This window comes from Delphinus delphis, chromosome 2 (genome assembly GCF_949987515.2).
Source record: "Delphinus delphis chromosome 2, mDelDel1.2, whole genome shotgun sequence".
Taxonomy (NCBI): domain Eukaryota; kingdom Metazoa; phylum Chordata; class Mammalia; order Artiodactyla; family Delphinidae; genus Delphinus; species Delphinus delphis.
This window is the reverse complement of record NC_082684.1, coordinates 83,801,369-83,828,062: the sequence shown is the minus strand read 5'-3', so window position 1 is coordinate 83,828,062 and position 26,694 is coordinate 83,801,369. Positions and strand designations below refer to the sequence as shown.

General features: G+C 37.3%; 1 protein-coding gene across 1 annotated transcript in view; it reads left to right on the top strand.

Moving 5' to 3' along the window:
- The first annotated feature begins 378 nt into the window (after positions 1 to 378).
- FSIP1 (fibrous sheath interacting protein 1) overlaps positions 379 to 26,694 on the top strand; it is a 179,394-nt gene continuing 153,078 nt past the window's right edge. The window contains exons 1-4 of the mRNA XM_060002281.1: positions 379 to 504; positions 7,564 to 7,750; positions 11,102 to 11,256; positions 20,968 to 21,061. Coding sequence (XP_059858264.1) covers positions 379 to 504; positions 7,564 to 7,750; positions 11,102 to 11,256; positions 20,968 to 21,061 — 562 coding nt within the window. The remainder of the gene's footprint in view (positions 505 to 7,563; positions 7,751 to 11,101; positions 11,257 to 20,967; positions 21,062 to 26,694) is intronic.

Here is a 26,694-nt window from a genome sequence, read left to right as displayed (position 1 = left end):
TGGCAGATTATTACGGTGAAGTATGAATCTTGGCCGAGGGGTGTGGTGCTCCGTAAGTGTCTTCTTAGGCCAAGGCCACAGTAACTGTTTCTCTTGGAGGCACAGAAGGCCATTGAGATGGTGTTCACGTCTGCATTCTTTTTTAGCCACTTTCAGAATCTGACATCCTGGCAGCATGTTTTTTCCACCTATGGTGACATAAGATGTAATGATCCATGGACACAGACATCTTTTGATGGAATTAGGGTACTGTGACTTTGGTGGTGAAATAATCCTATAACAAAGGCTCTGAGTTCACTGCCTATTAACACTGATGAAACATTTAAACATACAAGTCATAACTTGCTTGAAATTTTGTTTGTTTGTTTCAGGAGATCAATGGATATTATAAAGGGAAACTTAGATGGAATTTCAAAACCAGCCTCAAATTCAAGAACACGTCATGGGAGCAGAGGTTCAAATGCTTCTTTGGAGGTGCTCTCACCGGAACCAGCATCCTTCAAGGTACTATGCTGTTTAAAAATGATATAAACTACTTCTTCTGATCTCTAGCAATTGATAAACCAAGGCTGTTGTTAACATCCCATTCGAAGGTTCATCTTTAAAGGGTTTGTTCTGGGAGCACTCATAGATTTCTTGGATTTTACTTTAGATCATTTAATGTGAAAATACTGTTTCCTTCTTTACCTTCTCCTCTTTTTTCTTGGGGGGGAGTTATGGCTTATTTTTTCACGATTGTACTTTGTTAATGCTCATTTATTAACTTTTCTTCTTTCATAAGAAAGCTTTGTATTCCAACATCTACTATGCCACCATTGACTCTTATTATGAAAAAGATTCAGTAATTTAAAAAATAGAGTTTGGATAAAAACCACATGGTATATGTTTAGTAGGTACATTACCTGGTCTCTTTTTCTTTTCTTAAAATATCTAAGCTTGACGTTTTTTAAAGAATCTGTTTTTCCCTCTGTGATGGGGGATAATTTATTTTAAGGTTGTGGGAAACAAAAATTTTGAAATTTATGGTGAAAAATTTTCTTGCAAGTCTGTGAAGCCTTTCTCACTTATTCTTTTGACTTATGCACTAGACTCTGCATTATGAAACTCTTAGAGTTTTTGTCTATCATGATTTAATGCTGGAAATAGAAAGCCTTCTAGACATTTCCAGCAGAAAGGGATTGAATACAAGAAATTCAATTCCTCAAAAATCAATGGAAGGCCAGTGAAACCACGCGAGGGGACTTCCCTTGGATTATTGGTTCCCAGGTCACACCACCATATCCAAAATCCAGAGATCTGAAAGCTGCTGCTTTTCTGTTGCTGCTTCTGACACTGCTACACATCCCTCAGAACCACAAAACTGGTGACTAGACGTGCAGAGATGACTGCCTTTGATATTTCTTGTCAATTTCGTATCAGGAGCTTAGCAAGATGGCTTCTACCTCATTTCTGTGGTGAAACTTTTGTGTAGATGTACCTATTTGGATGAAACTAATATGTATCCAGAACCCAACCTGCAAGCAGCTTTGTAAAATACAGTTTCTGTTTTGTTTCATCTAATCCTGCATCATTACTACACTGTGTGTTAAATCTTGTAGCATTGTAATAATTCTTGATATCTGGTGGGATGGGTCTTCCCATCATATTCTTTTCTAGGACTGTCCTAGCTATTCTTGGCTTTTTGTTGTTTTTATATTTCAGAACACTTCAAGTCCTGTGAAAAATACTGTTGGGGTTTTGATTAAAATTGCTTTGAATTTATAGATTAATTTGGAGAGAATTTCTGACTTCATGATATTAAATCTTCCCATCTATTAACATTGTATCTCATTGACTTCTTTGCTTCTAATTTAAAAATTTTACATACTGTAAAATTCACTCTCTTCTGGTGTATAGTTCTGAGTTTGGCAAATGTGTAGAGTGATACTATCACAATCAAGATATAGAACAGTTCCATCATTACCTCTCACTTCCCTCATGCTGCCCCTTTATAAACAATCTCTCCTACTCTTAATCCCTGGAAACTCCTGCTCTGTTCTCTGTCCCAATAGCTTTTCCTTTTCCAGAAGGTTTAATTCCATTCCACATGAATGGAATTAAAAAAAAATATGTAGCTTTTGCATCTGGCTTTTGTCTGTTGACACAATGCATTTGAGACACATCTATGTTGTTGCTTGTATCAGTAGTTCAAGCCTTTTTATGGCTAGTACTGTTCCATTGTGTGGGTAAACCACAGGTTGCTTATTCATTCCCCAGTCAGGAACATTTGGGTTGTTTGCAGATTTTGGTGATTATGAATAAGGCTGCTGTGAATATTTGCATACTGATTTTGGGGATGTGGTGGGAAATAGGTTTTTACTTCTCTCGGGTAAATACCTAGGAGTGGGATTGCTGGGTTGTATGGTAAGTGTATGTTTAACTATAAGAAACTGTCAAACTGTTTTCTATTCCCACCAGAAATGTATGAGAGTTCCGGCTGCTTTGCATCCTCATCAGCAGTTGATATTGTCAGTTTTTTTTTTTTAAGCCATTCTAATAGGTATACAGTAGTATTTCATTGTGGTTTTAACTCGAATTTCCTTGGTGACTAATAATGTTAAGTATATTTTTATGTGCTTATTTGCAATCCACATATCTTTTTTGGAAAGTGTATATTCAAAAACAAAATTTTTTTTAATTGGGGTATAGTTGTTTTACAATGTTGTGTTAGTTTCTACTGTACAGCGAAGTGGAGTTCCCTGTGCTATACTGCAGGTTCTCATTAGTTACCTATTTTATACATATTAGTGTATATATGTCAATCCCAATCTCCCAGTTGATCCCACCGCCCCCAGCTTCCCCACTTGGTGTCCATACGTTTGTTCTCTACACCTGTGGCTCTATTTCTGCCCTGCAAACCGGTTCATCTGTACCATTTTTCTAGATTCCACATATATGGGTTAATATACTATATTTGTTTTTCTGACTTACACTCTAAGTTGTGTTTGTTTACTTATTGTTTTGAGAGTTCTTTATATATTCTAGATAGAGTTTTTTCTCAGATATATGATTTGCAAATATTTTCTCCCAGTCTATAGCTTGACTTTTCATTCTTTTAACTGTCTTTTAAAGAGCATTTAAAATTTTAAGTGCAATTTATCAATTTTTTTTTCTTTTGAGGATTGTGTTTTTTGGTTATATCTAAGAACCCGCTGTCTAACACAAATTCCCAAAGATTTTTTCCTATTTTTTTCTTCTGAAAGTTTTATAGTTTTATGTTTTAGATACTTGTGGCCTCTCTTGTTGCCAGTGAGAAGGCTTTTGTAAACCCAATATTCATTCCAGTGTGGGTTGTCTAGTTTAGATATTTTCCTCTGGTTGCTTTATTTTTTTTCCCTGTGTCTTTGGTATCTACATTATTCACCTAGGTATGGACTTATTTATCTTTCTGGAGACTAGTCCTTCTTCAATATAAGGATTTGTATGTTTCATTTTTTTTTTTTTTTTACTTCTTAGCCATTGTGTTTTCACATGTTTCAAATATTGCCTGCATTTTTTTTTTCTATTTTGTCATCCTCAAAGTGCAGTTAAATGTCTGTTGAACCTTTCTCTTCTATCCTTCATGTCTCTTAAAAAAATTTTTTTTTAAATTCATTTATTTCTCTGTGCTTCATGCTGGGGAATTTTTAACATTTTCTAATTTTGGAATTCTTTCTTATACTATGTCAAATCTGCTCTTTAATCCATCCATTGAATTTTTAAGCTTAATGATGTATTTTTAATTTCTTGAAGTTTGTTTTAGTTTATTTTCAAATCCATCTGTTCTTTGCAATACCTTGATCTTGTGTTTTTGGGGTTCTTTTTTTATACCCATTAAAACTATTTATATGATTATCTTTATCAGCTTTTTAATATCTTAAGTTCTTTTGTTTATTCTGATTCTTGCTTATTACTGGTCATGTATTCATGGCTTTTGACATTTTAGAATGAAAGTTTTAATTTTGGGAATTTTATGGAGCCTGATAAACTATACCTTCCAGAGCAACTATACCTTCCAGAGCAAGTTTCTGTTTGCTTCTACCAAATGCCTCAGAGATATCACTGGCATGAACCTTTTTTGTGTGTGTGTGCTAATTTTTCATCTTTAAGCATTCCAGAGGATATGAATAACATAAATTGGAATCCAAACCCACATGAAGCATGACCCTGTGGTTGCACATTCTCAGGGAAGACGATTTCCCACTTGGAACCCAGACACATTTTTTGTTTGTATCCTGTGCTTTTGGATAGATGTACTTTTCTAGTCTGCCCTCTCACCAAGGAGGCACCTTTTTGAGGGATCCAGCTTCATGGAGCAGGAGAGGGAAGGTTCCTCTCCATCTTGTCTTGCATGGTCCCAAGGCTTAGTTTCTTAGCTCTGTGTGGGTGTTAAAGCCCAAGCCCATAGCTTTCTGAGGCCAGCACATCCTCATTTGCCTGTCCTTGTTGCTCCTACCCCACCCCCACCAGGGCAGCTGCTTTAAGGATTTACAAGGTTCCTATTTCAGCTTTCACTTTCCTTTTAATTTCTGTTCATTGGCAGTTTCCCCAGGGTTCTTGTGAACTTACCTATGCATTTGTAAGTAGATGGAAGGTTTCAGTTTATTCAGTTTTCCATATAGCCCAAACTGGAATCTAAAAACAATTTTAGATTCTTTAGTCTCAAGCTTTGTGATTATAAGCCTAAACTCTGGAGTCATGGTTCAAAATAGGCTCTGATGACCACATTTTATGTGATTTTGGGCAACCTACTTCAACTCTCTGTGCCAGTTTCCTCATCTGTTCAAAGGTGTAATAATACTATCCACCCCATAGGCATGTTTTGAGGATAAAATGAGATGAAATATCTACAGGTTTTAGAAGTGACTAGCACCTAGTAGGTATTCAGTACATCTTAGCTAATTGACCTCAATTCTTTAACCTAATTGGTTAGTCCTTCCCATGTTTTTATTCACAGGATTCAGTGTAAAGTCGGGCACATAGTAGGTATTCACATAATACGTGTTCAACAAATTTAGAACGACAGTTTTACCATTTTATGTAGGTAGGGTAATATACAAAGACCTGACAGATATTAGGGTAGCAAAGCATTAGTATTTCTGCTTCCATATTCCTGGGTGATGATTTTTTTTTAAGTAGCAACGTCACAATATTGACACACATGTTTTAAAACATAGATTAATATTACTTCATTCAAGGCTTTTTTAAAAGTGAAATATCAGTAATCACTTCAAGTCGGATTTTATTTGAACCCACTAAGCTATAGGTCAAACTCTAGCATATTTATTAACCAACAGGGACTTTGATACTTAGAGCAAAAGCAAGACTTCCTAAAAGTTGTGATTTGTCTTAATCAAATTCATGGAAAATCAGTAAGTTTCGCCTTAGGTTGCGGAAGAAAGCCACAGGTATGCTGCAGGTTGACTGCTGACTGCAAATGATTCAATGTCTATAAAACCTTTTACATTGTCTAAATAATAAATCCTGGTATTTTGATTAATTTTATTGCTCATTTGTCTTTTATTAATTTCTTACCCCAAATTTCTGTATAGCAGAAAGTGAGTTTAAAACGCTAGAGTTTTAATGAAATTTCTGTAGTAATGGTATATTTCTCATTCTAAGAATTTTGGTTTATTTTTACTTCTGAATATTTTTCTTGAATGAGCCAATAGTTGGAATTGGTGTAAAAATCTCATGGCTTTCAGGTAGGGATCTAATTGCTAGGAAGGGTTTTTATAGGCTATTTACCTTTCCTGGACTAACATGGAGGTATGAAGTGGGGGACACAGAGCAATGAAAAATGGAGATTGAATGTGGCTTTGAGAATGAAGAAGAAAGAAAAATCATACACTTAGGCCACAGGGTAGAAGATCAGGAGGGCTGGGAATAGAGAGGCCAGTGGGCAACGGGATGGGGGAGATGGTTGGTGCTTGTGGGGTGGGGAACTACGGGTAAAATTGTGAAATGGGCAATATTTGCCTTTTGTTCTCTAGTTTCATCTTTTTCTGCCTCATTGCTTCCCGCTCATCCTAAGAGTTAGGGTCATATGGGATGATATATATGAAAGATCTTTGTGTATCCTGAAGTGTGGTATCCGAGTATGTTGCTAATGTCTACTTATGTTTCCCCTGTATAAAAACCCATTCTCAGGGAAAGGTCAGCTAGATTCATTTATGCCAAGATATAAATTACTGACAGGGCTCATGTGACCTCTCCTAGCAATTTCAGCATTTTCACAGAACTATATAGCCTTAAGGATTTACTGGATATTATGGAATTTTAGGCTTTACCCTGTCTTTGACAGAAGAATATTTTTCAACAGGGAGCCTTCTTTAACACCTCCAAGATCACATAAAGTAAGCATTGTTTTGCTTATTATAAATTGGGTCTCCACTAGTTTCATTCCATACTGGATCTGTTTTCTTCTCTGTTATATCCGGGTAGTAATGCCTGTATCATTGTGAGGCGTGAACGAGGTAGTGTGTCTAAAGTACTTAGCACAGGACCTGGCTAATAGTAATGCCTCAGTCAATGTCGGCTATGATTTTTATACCACTGGCTCAGCTCATTTCTGCTGGGGCTTTTGTCCTAGTTCAGGTGAACATAGATGCTCATGCAGTCCTGTGTCCCTGACAGTTTAATTCTCAGCACCGTCTATCTTCTGTCCTGGAGATTCACAAGGGCGCACAGATTACAGTGGTGGGGTGTGGACCATGACCATAAAAGCCTTCAAGGGCTGACCCCTGAAGGGCTGGAGCAGACAGTCCCTCCGTTGGAGGAGAAAGGTACTCGTCTCAGCAGTGGCTGACCTGCTGTCCCTGAGGTTTTGCCTCTCCCATGGGCTGTGTTCACTTCCACTGTGACCCTTATTGCCAAGCACAGCCCTCAGGGCCCTGTGATGTCTGTTTTTTCCTGGTGCAGCCATGGATGTCTTTTCTTGTTCTCTCTCAGGAAAACACAGCTGCACCAAACTGGTGTATTCAAAATGAACTTTGCTAAAATGGAAAGAGAAACCAAAATGAAATAGAAAAACTGTGAATAGTGTAAAAATAAATTATTCAGCAAAGCACATGGTTATGATTTGAAGAACTCCATTAGAAGCATGTTGCAGTTCAGCCTGTTCACTTTGCAGCTGTTCAGTAGCCACGTGTGGCGAGTGGCTATTGTATTGGACAGCCCAGCTCTAGACCCTTCACTGTCCATCTGAGGGTAAGCTCAGAGAGCAGGGGCCATCATGCTTCAACCCCAGAGCTTGGCAGAGAGCAGTTCTCTTTGGGACTGATTCCTGACCCTTCTCTATTATTGCTAGAAATTGCTGGAGAGTGGTGCATATTACTTTGGTGCAAATATTATTAAATTTAATTGTGTATTTAAATTACATTTAATTAAGTGTCATATTTCTAGAATCATTTAATGCTACTATATATATATATATGTCCTCACATATACTTACATTAGAGTTAAAATAGTCTATAAATTTAAAATTAAGAAAATTTTTTTTTTACTTTTACTTTTGAAAACTGTTTCTTTGGAAATAATTTTTAGGTTGATACTGCAATCAATCTGAACTCTGGTAAAGAAGGCCACTCAGAAGGCAGTAGTAATACAGAGGAAGGTAGAAACAGTAATGATGATAAAGGGGAAAACTACTCTGAGAAAATAAAACTGGCTGAAGAGGGATCAGATGAAAATTCGAACTTGGTTCAGCATCAGATAATCCCTGAATGTTCAGGTAAGATAATCACTTGGTGATTGGCTAATGATAATTACTGATGCTATAGTTAAAATATTAGAATTACATATTTATTTTATCTGCTAAGTAGAAATAATAAAAAAAAAGAGACTTTTTTGTGAGCAAGCAAATCACCAGTTTTCATTTATAAGAATATTAAGAGTTCTTAAATACACTTAGAAAAATAATAAAATATGTCATTTAATAAAATTGTTATTGTAGTCATTTTACATTAATCAAGTAGGAAGTATTTCTGCGTTTTATGACATGATTTATTGATCTTTTTGAAAATTGTACAGTAGAATATATCCTGTAATTTATAAATGCCTTTTAAGGGATAATCCCATTTGATCTTAATAACTTCTGGATTTTAAGAGACTCCATTATTTCATGGGTATTAATACTGGTATTAATTAATACTGGTCAGAGTGAATTAGAGCAGCAGTTCTCAAAACATGGACTGAAAGAGCCCTGGGCCCTGAGACCCTTTTAGGAACTCTGCAAAGTCAAAACTACTTTCATCATAATACTGATATATCAGTGATATGATTCATTGTAATATTGAAATAATGCTGTTTGCCTTTTTGCCCACTGAATTGTTGGTTTCACTGATGGTACAAAAGCAATGGTGGGTAAAATTGCTGGTGCTTTAGCATGAATCAAGGCAATGAATGGCACCAAATTGTACTAATAGTCATTGTGTTCTTCAAGACCTGGCATGGGCAGAGAAAAGAAATAGCCAGTGCCACGCAAGAATGTCCTTGATGGAGCAGTAAAAAATTTAAATTCTATTTAATCTTGACCTTTGAGTACACATCTTTTTAATATCCTGTGTGGTGAAATGGTAGGTACATATACAGCGATTCTGCTGTGTGCCAAAATGTGAAGGTTGTGTTGAGGAAAAGTACTGGTGTGATAATTTAAGTTGAGAGCTGAACTGGCCACTTTTTAATGGGACACCATTTTTACTAGAAAGAATGAGTGACAGATCATCTATTATCATCCAGACTTAGATATTTGGCAGACATTTAAAAAAAAATGAACTGGGCCTGTTATTTCAAGGAAAACAACTGACAGTATTTTATGTCAATGATAAAATTTCAGCTTTCAAGTGAAAAATTAGAATCTTGGAAAATTTGTGTATGTCAACATGAGCTTTGCAGCTTCCCAGTACTTAGATTTTCTGATAAAAATTGGTGACAGTATTAACACATGTGATTTTTTCATATTGTATACTGAAATCATTAATATTTGAAGGTCTGCATAATTCAGTGAACCACTATTTTCCAAATAAGCAATGCAGGATAAAAGATCCATTCAAATGAAAGATAGATCCATGGATTTATGGAACAAATACAAAAAGCTCACCGATAGGGTTACAGATTTCACATTACAACTAACCTTTAAGAAACTACCCCTTGTCCAGTTTTGATATTAGTATCAAGGAAGAATATCCACAATTATCTGAAAAGGGTATTAAATTTCTCCTCCCCTTTCCAACTACTGTACGAGGCCAGATTTTCTTCATACAGTCAATACTTTAACTGCGTAACAGATTACAATAGATTGGCTTTGAAGCAGAGATGAGAATCCAGCTGTCTTTTGTTAATCCAGATACTAGAAATTTAAAATATTGCCATTCTTCTCAATATTTTTTTTGGAAAATTTGGTTGTTATAAAAGTGCTGTATTTATATTAGCATGTAATTAGTAATACCATGTTAATTATTTTTGAATGAATAAATAAACACATATAATATTTTTCAGTTTTGATTTCTAATATGGTAATTATCAATAGATGTAACTCACATAAACAAAAGGTACTTTGGGTTCCCCATAATTTATAAACTGTAAAGGGAAGCTGAGCTCATAAACTTTGTGAACTGCTGATTTAGAGTATGTTTGGGATGAGATCAGCTCTAGGGCCAGGTGCCTCAGGATTACAGTTATTAGGAAACAAGGTATTAGAGTTGAGATTAGCTATTGGCCCCATTTACAGTGTATTTGTTTATACTGTTTCTGTACTGCAAGAGTTACTTCAAAATGCCTGCTGGATAGACCACCCATGTACAATGGGGCCTGAGAATGCTAGGGCTGGTGGTTGGGAATTAGAACCAGAGGCTGTTGCATTCGATGTACGTGAGCCATATGATTCGTAGGGTCTCCTTATTAGTAAGATTAGTATTGTTTCTGGCTAAGCTTATTCCCTCGAAACATATCTCCTTTTCTTTTAAGAAGAAGTGATATACATTATAGGGAAACATCACTGGGCTCTGTATTTTCAAAAGTTGCAAAACTTGGCTTTTCTTTGCATAATATGCCATTTCTAATGATCTAAGCTGGGGTGGCTGAGACTTTAGAACTTGAGCATTTATGCTCATTGCCAGATTATCATCTTTCATCAGACCTTACAGACAAGTATCTCTTGGTGGTGAAGAGCTTTGGCTCTGCAGTCAGACAGATCGGGTGGAAACTGACTCTGGCATTTACTAGTTATAAGATGATATATCTCGGACATATATGTAACTCCGTTACAATATACCATCTTGCTGGTTTACGGTGAAGATTACATGAGATAATGAATGTAAAAAAGCACTTAAGACTGTGCCTATCAGGTAACTCTATAAATGTTAGCTGCTATTATTAATATTATCATTAATAATAATGATAATTATTAATATTATTATTCATAATGGTAAGTTAAAACTTGAATGACAGAAGTTCTAAAGAGTTCCTAATTTCAAATAAGTTACTATCAATTATCCACAATTGAAGAACATTTTTAGGTACTTTAGGAAAATAGAACAAATGGGAGAGGCATAGATTAAAGGTGTTAAGATACACTGTGTACTTTTCTGAATTTGTTTCTAACATGTTGGAATCGCTCTTTGTCTCTATGACATGCTACATTTTACTGTAGCTATTTGTGTACATGACTTCTCTTTCAGTTAGTCTGAAGCAGCTTTAGGATAGGGTCTTTGTCTTATTCTTTATTTGTTAGTTATGAATATAGAAAGTATAGCAGACTGAAGGAGAAAGAATTTGGGATTTAAAATCATACGAGATCCACTTCTGAATTCAGTGCTATAATTTATTAGCTATTTGAAAGGACCCAGTTATCTCAACCGTAAAATAGAGGTAAATGTCTGTTTCACAGGGTTGTTAGACAATTATGTGAAAAAAATATGTGAAACCACCTTGTAAACCAAGATACATGACACCAGTGTTAGTTATTACCATCAGCCATAAACATTTGTTGAATGAAAGAACAAATAGTAAAAACAAAACAAGAAGGAAAAGGCTTTATGATTTTACTAAACTTCAAGCTCATTCCTACTTTCAACATATATAGATGAATCTGAAATAAAAGAATTAGATTCTCAACTTCAAGACGCTATTCAGAAGATGAAGAGGCTTGATAAGATATTGATGAAGAGACAACACAGAGAAAAAGAAATCAAGAAGCAAGGTCTAGAAATGAGAATAAAGCTGTTTGAAAAACTTAAGGTAAGAATTGTATAATCTTATGCTGACATGTGAGAAACAACTTCCTCTAAGATGAGTAAGAAAAGCATGGACTCTGGTAGTGTTAGTGTGGTCTGCCTTAATTTATTTTGTGGAGGTAGGGCAGTGGTGTGTATATGTGTGTGTATGGGGCAGGGGGGTAGTGAGGGAGATAGTTTTCTGGAACTGGAGAAGGTGACTTTGCAGGATTCCGGATTTCAGGCACTGCACTGGGCATGTTCATTCCCCATGGACAGTGGACAGACATCGCCATAGGCCTCTGTCACCAGTGTCAGGCCTGGGTCCTCCATCTCTGGAATAGAAAGGGATCTGGTGCCTACCTTCATCAAGTATATGTGTCTGCTTTTTCTTCAGCGAGCTTACAATTTGGACATAAGTACACAAATACACAAAAATTTAACCCCCCTGGTTACCATTATTATTTGAGTAAACTTCTGTGACAAACAAGCAGGAAGTTGACTATTTCACATGCTGGTCAGGCTGTCTTTGGGGAGCTGTAAAATGCTTGTGGCCTGTGACCATGCTGTATTTGCTTCTGTCTCAATGAACTCTCCTTGGCCTTCTTGGACCTTTGATTCTCTGTGGTATTGAGGGGCGGAAGCTGACCACATGTTGGCACTGACTTGATGCATAGCCATTGGCTCATATTTGAACTTTGCCCCTCAAAGGAGAGCACTTTTAAGGTAAGGAACATTATAATAACAGATTGGTATTTTTTTTTAAGTGGACATTTATTTATTGCAGAGGTGGGATTACAACAAATGGATGGGCTAATTAAATAGTGCAGGGACATAAGATAAATTTAGCTTACTATCTCACATCAAAGTCAAAATTAGACTCCAGGTGGGGTCACTGAATGTGCAAGCCAAAACTATAAATGCTTTTTTTGGTTTTTTTTGAATTTTATTTAATTTATTTTTTTATACAGCAGGTTCTTATTAGTCTTCCATTTTATACACACTAGTGTATACATGTCAATTCCAATCTCCCAATCCATCACACACCCCCCCACCCCCACCCCCACCCCCGCTGCTTTCCACCCTTGGTGTCCATACATTTGTTCTCTACATCTGTGTCTCTATTTCTGCCCTGCAAACTGGTTCATCTGTAACATTTTTCTAGGTTCCACATAAATGTGTTAATATACGATATTTGTTCTTCTCTTCTGACTTCACTCTGTATGGCGGTCTCTAGATTCATCCACGTCTCTACAAATGACCCAATTTTGTTCCTTTTTATGACTAATATTCCACTGCATATATGTACCACATCTTCTTTATCCATTCTTTTGTCAATGGGCATTTAGGTTACTTCCTTGACCTGGCTATTGTAAATAACGCAGCAATGAACATTGGGGTGCATGTGTCTTTTTGAATTATGGTTTTCTCTGAGTATATGCCCAGTAGTGGGATTGCTGGGTCATATGGTAATTCTATTTTTAGATTTTTAAGGAACCTCCATACTGGTCTCCTTAGTGGCTCTATCAATTTATATTCCCACCAACAGTGCAAGAGGCTTCCCTTTCTCCACACCCTCTCCAGCATTTGTTGTTTGTCGATTTTCTGATGATGGCCATTATAACTGGTATGAGGTGATACCTCATTGTAGTTTTGATTTGCATTTCTCTAATAATTAGTGATGTTGAGCAGCTTTTCATGTGCTTCTTGGCCATCTGTATGTCCTCTTTGGAGAAATGTCTATTTAGGTCTTCTGCCCATTTTTTGATTGGGTTGTTTGTTTTTTTAATATTGAGCTGCATGAGCTGTTTATATATTTTGGAGATTAATCCTTTGTCCATTGATTCATTTACAAATATTTTTCCCATTCTGAGGGTTGTCTTTTTGTCTTGTTTGTAGTTTCCTTTGCTTTGCAACAAGCTTTTAAGTTTCATTAGGTCCCATTTTTTTATTTAGTTTTTATTTCCATTACTCTAGGAGGTGGATCTAAAAAGATCTTGCTGTGATTTATGTCAAAGAGTGTTCTTCCTATGTTTTCCTCTAAGAGTTTGACAGTGTCTGGTGTACATTTAGGTCTTTAATCCTTTTTGAGTTTATTTTTGTGTATAGTGTTAGGAAGTTTTCTAATTTCATTCTTTTACATGTAGCTGTCCAGTTTTCCCAGCAACACTTATTGAAGAGACTGTCTTTTCTCCATTGTATATCCTTGCCTCCTTTGTCATAGATTAGTTGACTGTAGGTGTGTGAGTTTATCTCTGGGCTTTCTATCCTGTTCCATTGATCTATATTTCTGTTTTTGTGCCAGTACCATAATGTCTTGATTACTGTAGCTTTGTAGTAGAGTCTGAAGTCAAGGAGTCTGATTCTTCCAGCTCCGTTTTTCCCCCTCAAGAAAACTGTGTTGAATAATAGTGGTGAGAGTGGACATCCTTGTCTTGTTCCTGATCTTAGAGGAAATGCTTTCAGTTTTTCACCATTGAGAATGATGTTTGCTGTGGGTTTGTCATATATGGCCTCTTTTATGTTGAGGTAGGTTCGCTCTATGCCCAGTTTCTGGAGAGTTTTTATCATAAATGACTGTTGAATTTTGTCAAAAGCTTTCTCTGCATCTATTGAGATGATCATATGGTTTTTATTCTTCAATTTGTTAATATGGCGTATCACATTGAGTGATTTGCGTATATTGAAGAATCCTTGCATCCCTGGGATAAATCCCACTTGATCATGGTGTATGATCCTTTTAATGTGTTGTTGGATACTGTTTGCTAGTATTTTGTTGAGGACTTTTGCATCTATATTCATCAGTGATATTGGTCTGTAATTTTCTTTTTTTGTAGTATCTTTGTCTGGTTTTGGTATCAGGGTGCTGGTGGCCTCATAGAATGAGTTTAGGAGTGTTCCCTCCTCTGCAATTTTTTGGAAGAGTTTGAGAAGGATGGGTGTTAGCTCTTCTCTAAATGTTTGATAGAATTCACCTGTGAAGCCATCTGGTTCTAGACTTTTGTTTGTTGGAAGATTTTTAAACACAGCTTCAATTTCATTACTTGTGATTGGTCTGTTCATATTTTCTGTTTCTTCCTGGTTCAGTCTTGGAAGGTTATACCTTTCTAAGAATTTGTCCATTTCTTCCAGGTTGTCCATTTTTCTGGCATAGAGTTTTTTGTAGTAATCCCTTATAATCCTTTGTATTTCTTCAGTGTCAGTTGTGATTTCTCCTTTTTCATTTCGAATTTTATTGATTTGAGTCCTCTCCTTGTTTTTCGTGATGAGTCTGGCTAATAGTTTATCAGTTTTGTTTATCTTCTCAAAGAACCAGCTTTTAGTTTTATGATCTTTGCTATTGTTTGCTTTGTTTCTATTTCATTTATTTCTGCTCTGAACTTTATGATTTCTTTCCTTCTGCTAACTTTGGGTTTTGTTCTTCTTTCTTTAGTTCCTTTAGGTGTAATTTTAGGTTGTTTCTTTGAGATTTTTCTTGTTTCTTGAGGTAGGCTTGCATAGCTATAAAGTCCCCTCTTAGAAGTGCTTTTGCTGCATCCCATAGGTTTTGGATCATTGTGTTTTTATTGTCATTTGTCTCTAGGTATTTTTTGATTTCCTCTTTGATTTCTTCAGTGATCTCTTGGTTATTTAGTAATGTATTGTTTAGCCTCCATGACTTTGTGCTTTTTACGTTTTTTACCCTGTAATTGATTTCTAATCTCATAGTGCTGTGGTCAGAAAAGATGCTTGATATGATTTCAGTTTTCTTAAATTTACTGAGGCTTGATTCGTGACTCAGGATGTGATCTTTCCTGGAGAATGTTCCATGCACACTTGAGAAGAAAGTTTAATCTGTGGTTTTTGGATGGAGTGTCCTATAAATATCAATTAAATCTATCTGGTCTATTGTGTCATTTAAAGCTTGTGTTTTCTTTTAATTTTCTGTTTAGATGATCTGTCCATTGGTGTAAGTGAGGTGTTAAAGTCCCCCACTATTATTGTGTTGCTGTCGATTTCCTCTTTTAGAGCTGTTAGCAGTTGCCTTATGTATTGAGGTGCTCCTCTGTTGGGTGCATATATATTTATAATTGTTATATGTTCTTCTTGGATTGATCCCTTGATCATTATGTAGTGTCCTTCCTTGTCTCTTGTGACATTCTCTATTTTAAAGTCTATTTTATGTGTTATGAGTATAGCTACTTCAGGGGATGGAATATCTTTTTCCATCCCCTCACTTTCATTCTGTATGTTTCCCTAGGTCTGAAGTGTGTCTCTTGTAGACAGCATATATATGGGTCTTGTTTTTGTATCCATTCAGCAAGCCTGTGTCTTTTGGTTGGAGCATTTATTTCATTTATGTTTAAGGTGATTATTGATATGTATGTTCCTATACCATTTTCTTAATTGTTTTTGGTTTGCTTTTGTAGGTCTTTTTCTTCTGCCACTTAGAGAAGTTCCTTTAGCATTTGTTGTAGAGCTGGTTTGGTGGTGCTGAATCATCTTAGCTTTTGCTTGTCTGTAAAGCTTTTGATTTCTCCATCGAATCTGAATGTGATCCTTGCCGGGTAGAGTAATCTTGGTTGTAGGTTCTTCCCTTTCATCACTTTAAATATATCATGCCACTTCCTTCTGGCTTGTGGAGTTTCTGCTGAGAAATCAGCTGTTAACCTTATGGGAGTTCCCTTTTATGTTATTTGTCGTTTTTCCCTTGCGGCTTTCAATAATTTTTCTTTGTCTTTAATTTTTGCCAATTTGATTACTATGTGTCTCGGCGTGTTTCTCCTTGGATTTATCCTGTATGGGACTCGCTGCCCTTCCTGGACTTGGGTGGCTATTTCCTTTCCCATGTTAGGGAAGTTTTCAACTATAATCTCTTCAAATATTTTCTTGTTTCCTTTCTCTCTCTCTTGTCCTTCTGGGACCCATATAATGCGAATGTTGTTGCTTTTAATGTTGTCCCAGAGGTCTCTTAGGCTGTCTTCATTTCTTTTCATTCTTTTTTCTTTATTCTGTTGTGCAGCAGTGAATTCCACCATTCTGTCTTCCAGGTCACTTATCTGTTTTTCTGCCTCAGTTATTGTGCTATTGATTCGTTCTTGTGTATTTTTCATTTCAGTTATTGTGTTGTTCATCTCTGTTTGTTCTTTAATTCTTCTAGATCTTTGTTAAACATTTCTTGCATCTTCTCGATCTTTGCCTCCATTCTTTTTCCAAGGTCCTGGATCATCTTCACTATCATTATTCTGAATTCTTTTTCTGGAAGGTTGCCTATCTCCACTTCATTTAGTTTTTTTGGGGGGTTTTATCTTGTTCCTTCATCTGGTACATAACCCTCTGCCTTTTCATCTTGTGTACCTTTCTGTGAATGTGGTTTTTGTTCCACAGGCTGCAGGATTGTAGTTCTTCTTGTTCTGCTGTCTTCCCTTTGGTGGATGAGGCTATCTAAGAGGCTTGTGCATGTTTCCTGATGGGAGCGACTGGTGGTGGGTAGAGCTGGCTGTTGCTGTGGTGGGCAGAGCTCAGTAAAACTTTTATCCACTTGTCTGCTGATGTGTGGGGCTGGGTTCCCTCCCTGTTTGTTGTTTGGCCTGAGGGGACCCAATACTGGAGCCTACCTGGGCTCTTTGGTTGGGCTAATGGCAGACTCTGGGAGGGCTTACACCAAGGAGTACTTCCCAGAACTTCTGCTGCCAGTGTCCTTGTCCTCACAGTGACACACAGCCACCCCCGCCTCTGCAGGAGACCCTCCAAATGTAGCAGGTAGGTCTGGTTCAGTTTCCTATGGGGCCACTGCTCCTTCCCTTGGGTCCCGATGAGCACGCTACTTTGTGTGTGCCCTCCAAGAGTGGAGTCTCTGTTTCCCCCAGTTGTCGAAGTCCTGCAGTCAAATCCCACTAGCCTTCAAAGTCTGCTTGTCTAGGAATTCCTCCTCCTGTTGCCAGACCCCCAGATTGGGAAGCCTGACATGGGTCTCAGAATCTTCACTCCAGTGGGTGGACTTCTGTGGTGTATGTTTCTGCAGTTTGTGAGTCACCCACCCAGCAGTTATGAGATTTGATTTTATTGTGATTGCACCCCTCCTACCATCTCACTGTGGCGTCTCCTTTGTCTTTGGATGTGGGGTATCTTTTTTGGTTAGTTCCAGTGTCTTCCTGTCAATGATTTTTCAGCAGTTAGTTGTAATTCTGGTGTTCTTGTAAGAGGGAGTGAGAGCACGTGCTTCTACTCTGCATCTTGAATCAATCTCTCAACATCTTTATTAGAGTGTAATTGCTTTACAATGGTGTGTTAGTTTCTGCTTTATAACAAAGTGAATCAGCTATACATATACATATATCCCCATACCTCTTTCCTCTCGCATCTCCCTCCCTCCCACCCTTCCTATCCCACCCCTCTAGGTGGTCACGAAGCACCAGGCTGATCTCCCTGTGCTATGCGGCTGCTTCCCACTAGCTATCTATTTTACGTTTGGTAGTGTATATATGTCCATGCCACTCTCTCACTTTGTCCCAGCTTACACTTCCCCCTCCCCGTGTCCTCAAGTCCATTCTCTAGTAGATCTGCGTCTTTATTCCCTGCCCCTAGGTTCTTCATAACCATTCTTTCTTTATTTTTTAGATTCCATATATATGTGTTAGTATATGGTATTTGTTTTTCTCTTTCTGACTTACTTCATTCTGTATGACAGACTCTAGGTCCATCCACCTCACTACAAATAACTCAATTTCGTTTCTTTTTATGTCTCAGTAATATTCCATTGTATATATGTGCCACATCTTCTTTATCCATTCATCTGTTGTTTGACACTTAGGTTGCTTCCATGTCCTGGCTATTGTAAATAGAGCTGCAGTGAACATTGTGGTACATGACTCTGTTTGAATTATGGTTTTCTCAGGGTATATGCCCAGTAGTGGGATTGCTGGGCTGTATGGTAGTTCTATTTTTAATTTTTTAAGGAACCTCCATACTGTTCTCCATAGTGGCTGTATCAATTTACATTCCTACCAACAGTGCAAGAGGGTTCCCTTTTCTCCACACCCTCTCCAGCATTTATTGTTTGTAGAGTTTTTGATGATGGCCATTCAGACTTGTGTGAGCTGATATCTCATTGTAGTTTTTTTTTTTTTTGCGGTACGCGGGCCTCTCACTGCTGTGGCCTCTCCCGTTGCGGAGTACAGGCTCTGGATGCGCAGGCTCAGCAGCCATGGCTCATGGGCCTAACCACTCCGCGACATGTGGGATCTTGCCGGACCGGGGCATGAACCCGTGTCCCCTGCATCGGCAGGCGGACTCTCAACCACTGCGCCACCAGGGAAGCCCTCATTGTAGTTTTGATTTGCATTTATCTAATGATTAATGATGTTCAGTATTGTTTCATGTGTTTGTTGGCCATCTGTATGTCCTCTTTGGAGAAATGTCTATTTAGGTCTACTGCCCATTTTTGTATCGGGTTTTTTGTTTTTTTGATATTGAGCTGCATGTGCTGCTTGTAAATTTTGGAGGTTATCTTTGTCAGTTGCTTCATTTGCAAATATTTTCTCCCAGTCTGAGGGTTGTCTCTTTGTATTCTTTATGGTTTCCTTTGCAGTGCAAAAGCTTTTAAGTTTCATTAGGTCCCATTTGTTTATTTTTGTTTTTATTTCCATTTCTCTAGGAGGTGGGTCAAAAAGGATCTTGCTGTGATTTATGTCATAGGGTGTTCTGCCTATGTTTTCTTCTAAGAGTTTGATAGTGTCTGGTGTACATTTAGGTCTTTAATCCATTTTGAGTTTATTTTTGTGTATGGTGTTAAGGAGTGTTCTAATTTCATTCTTTTACATGTAGCTGTCCAGTTTTCCCAGCACCACTTATTGAAGAGGCTGTCTTTTCTCCATTGTATATTCTTGCCTCCTTTATCAAAAATAAGGTGACCATATGTGTGTGGGTTTATCTCTGCGCTTTCTATCCTGTTCCATTGATCTATATTTCTGTTTTTGTGCCAGTACCGTACTCTCTTGATTACTATAGCTTTGTAGTATAGTCTGAAGTCAGGGAGCCTGATTCCTCCAGCTCAGTTTTTCTTTCTCAAGATTGCTTTGGCTGTTCGGGGTCTTTTGTGTTTCCATACAACTTGTGAAATTTTTTGTTCTAGTTCTGTGAAAAATGCTAGTGGTAGTTTGATAGGTATTGCATCGAATCTGTAGATTGCTTTGGGTAGTATAGTCACTTTCACAAAGTTGATTCTTCCAATCCAAGAACATGGTATATCTCTCCATCTATTTGTATCATCTTTAATTTCTTTCATCAGTGTCTTATAGTTTTCTGCATACAGGTTTTTTGTCTCCTTAGGTTGGTTTATTCCTAGATATTTTATTCTTTTTGTTGCAGTGGTAAATGGGAGTGTTTCCTTAATTTCACTTTCAGATTTTTCATCATTAGTGTATAGGAATGCAAGAGATTTCTGTGCATTAATTTTGTATCCTGCTACTTTACCAAATTCATTGATTAGCTCTAGTAGTTTTCTGGTAGCATCTTTAGGATTCTCTATGTATAGTGTCATGTCATCTGCAAACGTGACTGCTTTACTTCTTTTTTTCTGATTTGGATTCCTTTTATTTGTTTTTCTTCTCTGATTGCTGTGGCTAAAGCTTCCAAAACAGTGTTGAATAATAGTGGTGACAGTGGGCAACCTTGGCTTGTTCCTGATCTTAGTGGGAATGGATTCAGTTTTTCACCATTGAGGATGATGTTGGCTGTGGGTTTCTCATATATGACCTTTATTATATTGAGGAAAGTTCCCTCTATGCCTACTTTCAGATTGGCTGTTTTTTAAAAATTCCTCCTTGTTTAGTTGACTGACTTCCTAGGAAATTTCCCAGGCAATGATATGAATTAATCATAAAGTGATTAAGAATACATTTTTACAAGGTTCCCACGAAGACCACTGGGATGAAAAAAGCAACGTATAAAATGCAGTGCTGCGGCTTCCCTGGTGGGAAGAATACACCTGCCCATGCAGGGGACATGGGTTCTAGCCCTGGTCCCGGAAGATCCCACATGCTGTGGAGCAACTAAGCCCGTGTGCCACAACCACTGAGCCTGTGTTGTGGAGCCCATGAGCGACAACTACTGAAGCCCACGAGCTTAGAGCACATGCTCCGCAACAAAGAGAAGCCACTGCAATGAGAAGCCTGCGTACCGCAACGAAGAGTGGCCTTGGCTCACCACAACTAGAGAAAGCACATGCACAGCAACGAAGACCCAATGCAGCCAAAAATAAATAAATAAAATAAATTTTTAAAAATAAATGCAGTGCTTAAAGTTAGAGTAATTTGTGTAAATTTTAGCAGGAAAATTTAGTCTGTCAGTTATTTCTCTTGGATCTCAAAGCAAATTTTTACTTGCTTGGAAATATAAATTATAACTGGAATCATAATAAAATACAGTATCAATTTTGAAATATCTGAAACTGTAATTTGATGATGTATCTTTAGGTTACTCATTAGTTATAGAAACATTAAACAGAAACTTAAGAAACTTTAAGCAAGGTAATTATATAATGATAGACATAGTCCAACTCTATCTGGGAATACTCATTGACAGAATTTTGAGGGAACAGGAAACATTAACAGATTCCCTAATTAAAGGAATAAAAATGATCTGACTTTCTTGTTTGTATGTACAGGATTGGAAACCATGTTGGAATTTTAAAAAATATCGATGAATACAGTTGCCTTCTTTTCCCATGTTTACACTTTTACTTCTCTTTTATTAGTCTGCAGAAAATGGTGAAGCTTTACAAAGTAATGAGGAGATGGAAAGTACAAAAAACTTTCTAGCTTTAACTGCTGCATCAGAAGAAACTGTTGGTGAGTAAAATTGATTCGTCTTTATTTTTATCTCAGGGTCATAGAATATTTGGATTAAAGTAAAAGTCCCAATTCAGTTATCTTTTCTTTTTCTTTGTGAGTTTAATTCTTTAGAGGAAATGATCACGTTGGATAGGACTATATGGAACTACTCTGAAGTTAGGTATGTTTCAGAGTCTTCTAGTGTTTGTGTCTCCTCAAGGGTAAGGAGGATAAGGCAGTGAAAAATCAGGAAATAGACAAAATGTGTCTTTGCCTTTACTTCCTGTGACTCTTAGGTGCCTCTATACACCCAGTTTGTGCAGTCCCCTAACTGCCTGGGATTGTCCCATGAGGTGTCTCACTCAGGCCTCTGCACCCTTTCATAAAAATCCATTACTGATTTGTCCTTTCCCCGTTCTCTCATAGTTCTGGTTTATGAGACCAGCCAGTTAATTCTGTGCATATGTTTCTACTTCCTCCACTTGTGTGTATGTAACAGTTGACCCTTGAACAACATGGTGGTTAGGGGCACTGCCCCTGTGCAGTTGAAAATCCAGGTATAACTTTATAGTTGGCCCTCTGTACCTGCAGTTCTGCATCCATGGATTCAACCAACCAAGGACTGTGTAGTACTATAGTATGCATTTATTGAAAAAAGTCCGTGTATAAGTGAACCTGTGCAATTCAAACTTATGTTGTTCAAGGGTCAACTGTATATTTGTGATTCGCCTCCTCCTCCTCCTTCTTCTTTTCCTTCTTTTCTTTCTTTTTCTTCTTCTACAGAAGTACTGTGGAATCATATAACTTATTTTAATTTACTTACTTAGTAATGAATGTTTTAGTGATTGGGAAGACATGGATTTTTTGGCAGGACACTTTTGAAATCCTTTAACTAACATCATCTAAATGGCCATATAGTATCTCTTGGGCATTAGACTGGCTCTAAGTAGGGGTCCCAGGAGTGGGATTGCTGGATCATATGGTAGCTGTTTTTAGTTTTTTAAGGAACCTCCATAATGTTCTCCATAGTGGCTGCACCAATCTACATCCCCACCAACAGTGTAGGAGAGTTCCCTTTTCTCCACACCCTCTCCAGCACTTATTATTTGTAGACTTTTTGATGATGGCCATTCTGAATGGTGTGAGGTGGTACCTTGTTGTGGTTTTGATTTGCATTTCCCTAATAATTAGCTATGTGGAGCATCTTTTCATGTGCCTATTGGCCATCTGTATGTCTTCTTCTGAGAAATGTCTATTTAGATCTTCTGCCCATTTTTTGATTGGTTTGTTTGTTTTTTTGTTATTGAGTTGTATGAGCTATTCATTTATTTTGGAAATTAAGCCCTTGTTGGTCACATTATTTGCAAATATGTTCTAGTCTGTAGGTTGTCTCTTAGTTTTGTTGATGGTTTCCTTTGCCGTTCAGCATCTGTATTTTAGAATGCAGGAGCTAAATGCTAATTTCACCACTGAGGCATTTCTAAGAGGCCACACTTGCTGTGCTTGACTCTGGAGCAAGGACTTTAAAACAGGCCACTCTGTAAAGGGATCCATGGTGGCCTTTTGACATTAGCCTTTTGGTCACAGAGTTCACTACTGAGTGAACTTTAGGCCTTAGAGGGAAAGACTTGTTTTCAGCTGGCCTTTCTTCACGAACAAATCTGAACTATCAGATACATTTAATTTTAAAAGCCCATGACAGGTCCATTTGGTTAAATCTATGGAGCTCAGAGTTGTATCTCTGGAGTCACGTGACTACTGTAGGCCCTGTAGACATCTACATTCATGCTAGATTAGTACTAATACTCTAACATGGAAACTTCTTAGACTTCATGATCTGGAAGCTGGAGTTACCAGAGGCTTGGCCAGAGAGAGTCATTGCTTTAAACATTACCATGTCAGAGTTTCAATTTTTAGATTTCGAATTATTAGTCACTTATTGTGTACTGGCAGTGTTTATCGTGTGCAGAGCAGATAAGATATGAGAGTAGGGTCAGTGTGAAAGGAAATGGGGATCAAAGATGCTTTTGGGTAAATCAAGGGTCTGTCGCCCTTCATTCTTGCTGCCGTCTGTCTTGATTAGCTCACGGTTGACTAGTTCACCAGAATGAAGAGACAGCACTATTGTACTCCTGGTTGTTCAGATTTAATTAGACTTTTTTGGTGGCTGGCCTTTCATAGAAGACAGGTTCCTTAATGGAATGTCTTGCTGGCTCTTCACATCCTAGGCATGTCAGCAGTCACATATATATCTGGTCTTTAAAAATCTTAAAACCCAAAAGAGATAGCATTTACTATAAACTACATTATTAGCCTAATTATACATTTTTTTTACATTTGACATAACATAATTATTACCTTATTCCAAAAGAGGTAACTTTTGGAATCTTCAGTTTATGAAATGTGTTATTAGCAAGTATGAAAGAAATGTATGAAAGAAAGGCATAGAAATGAAAGAGTCCAATTTTACCACCTAGCACTGATTTTTGATAGTCTCATATTTCTACTATTACAGCATAGCCGCATATCATGAAATGTGACACTGCTTATATCTGTTGCGTCCTGAGATTTGTTTCTTTCCCAGGTTATTCACTGAACTTCAACTACCCCTCTTAATTAAAAATGTAAAAATTTTAAAAATTAAAAAATTATTTTGATCAAGCCTATGGATAGCCATAAATTTTAAAGTAAAGTGTTTCTTATAAAGCTTATTATGAAAACAGAAATCTTTTGCTCTCTTTTCCTCCATGATCACTTTTTTCTTTGTTCCCTGGAAAGCTCAAAGTCCTTGTAAACTGTCCAGTAGGTGGCGGCATCTAGTTAAAATAGTACTTTAAAAGCATCTCTTGAAGAATTTAGAGCCAGGCTTATTTGGACTTGAACTTTAAACACAAATCTATAAATATCCAAACCTACTTTTTGCTGTTCTTATTTTTTTCCTTTAAACAAAGGGAGAACTCTTAGGATGAGTGTTCTTCTTTATTTCTCCCAGTCATTTCCTTAACTTTCTTAAGAGTAACTCGAGGGACTTTGGGCTAGTGGCAGAATGGCAATTTCCAATATGTTTTCCCACCCTCTAAACACAAAATGCATCCTTTGGGGATGTTATAGTCCCTTTATAACATCACAAATAAACAATAGCAAAAAAAAAAAAGAAAAGATACTTGTGTATTTAGTTTTATTTATAGGAACTAAACACAAATGGGGCGTTGACTCTATGAGAAAGATAAACACCACATTAAATTGATTTCTTTTTAAACCACATTTTGACTTCATAAACCAGAGATAATATCCTCAAGTACTGAGGTTTCAAAATGGACAGTATTGCACTTGCTAGAGATTTCAGAAGTATTTTAAAAGTCTGTCTCACCACATTTTTGAGGGATCACTTTAAAGCTTTTCTAGAGAAATGTGAAAATCATTTACCATACCAGGAGTTTTCCCTTAGTTTTTAGCATTTATCTGATGGATAGAGGTAGAATTCATTACTCTCTGAGACGAATATATCTAGTGATAGGATTGCTTGTTATTGGTGTTTTGGATAGAGGTTATTCTTTTTTGCCTTTGTCACTTTTGCCCTTGTGTTTCCAGCTCCAATGTATAAGTACATGTAAGCACAAAACAGTGGCACTTTAATCAATCAGATTTCTCAAAATTTGCAAATACCTCTTTCAAAATGATTTTCTGTGAAATTTAGGAAAATGTGGCTTCTGCTCTTGCATGTTAAGATTAAATATTCCAAGAAAATTTGGTAGTCTATTTCTGCTGTGATTTGCAGAGGACTTGGGGAGAAAATCACGTAATTGTGCTGACTGGTACAGCTAAGGATTTTTGATTTTTAACCTCTGTTATATTCTCAGTATTGCTTAGCAATTTCTCTTACATTCTCCAAAGTGGTTCTTCCAAATTGTTACTGTGTATTTAACCTCCCATCCTCTTATGCAAGTCCTTTACCCTGGCAGTCTTAGGGTTCAGAGAAAATGCACCAACTGGTTGGGAGTCCCTTCCAAATTCTTGCTTTCTGTCTCCAAATTGCACTCTGACTGTGCTCCTCTACCCTCTTCCCTTAGATGGAGGGCAGGTGCTCTTCTTCTCCAAGGCCAAAGTCAATAATGTCCCATCCCCTTCACTCTACTCCTGCCTCCTGATCCATCAGTTTTTCTGTCTCTTACCTAGAGCATCTCTCTTGTCTCCTCTGGGTCCTTCCCTTCAGCTAACCAGGCTTAAATGTTCTGGCCGTAAAACAGAATCAAAGAGCCATCAAACCAACAAAACATACAAATAAAACCTCCTCCCTCGGTTCGTCACCCTACTCCCAAACAGGTACCATTCGGTTTCCCTCCTCTCCTTAAAGGTCAGACTTCTTGAGAGAATAGTCCACACCTACTAGTGCTACTTGGTCAACTTCCATTTACTTCCCAACTTCCCAACTGTATTTTCTCCTATCACACTACAGAAACTACTTCATCAGTGGTCCTCCTAAATTCTATATCTAGTGACATCCTCCCAATTTTCATCCTATTTGATGCCTCTGTCGCATCTGACACAGTTGACCGCTCATAGAATAGTAACTTTTTTTTTTTTTTTTTTACTGGATTCATTATTTCCTGCTGGTTCTCCTCTCCCCCTCCTTATTTCCCATGGTTGAAACCTATTTCTTCTTTTGTATATTTTCGCTATCTTGGTTAATGGTTTCGTCATCCACCCAGTCTTTGTGATGGCTAATTGTATGTGTCATTTGGGGATCACAGGATGCCCAGATGTCTGGTTAAGCATTATTTCTGGGTGTATCTGTGAGGGTGTTTCTGGAAGAGACTAGCATTTGAATTGGTAGACTGAGTGAAGTGAATACTGTCCTGATTGTGGGTGGGCATCATCCAATACTTTGAAGGCTTGAATAGAACTAAAATGTAGAGCGGGGAGGGATTGGCCCTCTCTCTGCCTGACTGTTCGAGTTGGGACATTGATCTCCTCTGGCCCTCAGTAATAATTATTTTATTTATTCTAATTACCTTTAGTTGTTTGCTTTGAGTCTTGTTAGTTTATGATCACCTGGAAATAATATTAATTTTCGACACTTATTCCTATTCTGAGAACTTTATAAGGACATAGTGGTGAAATTTATTCAATGTATTTCAATATCTATTTAACGTATTGTAAAGCTTTTTCTTCTTGACAAACTTAATTAATGTTTCAAAATTAATAGATTTAAATACTAAATTAGTCTTTTATTCCTAGGTTAATGTATTTCTTGGTTATGGAGGATTATTATTCTAATTTAGTACCAGATTTGAATGGCTGAATTTATTCAGAATTTTTGCGTCTGTATTTATAAGTGAAATTAGCTGTGTGTTTGTGTGTGCGCGTGTGCCCATGTGCATGTATGTCATGGTGTAGCAGGTAGAGGTGGGGTTGGTGGTGGTTGTGTGTATGCTTTGTCAGTCTGTGTTAGCTTCATAAAATGAATGGGGCTAGCTGTCCATTTATTTCTAAGCTTTGAAACAGTTTATATAACATGGGGATTATCTGTGTCCCCCAAATTTGAAAGATTTCAGTGGAAAAACCATCTGGTTCAAATAATTTCTTGGAGGCAATTCTCTGATTCTTTTCTCAGCTTCTTTCATATTTACTATTGTATTACAGTTTACTAG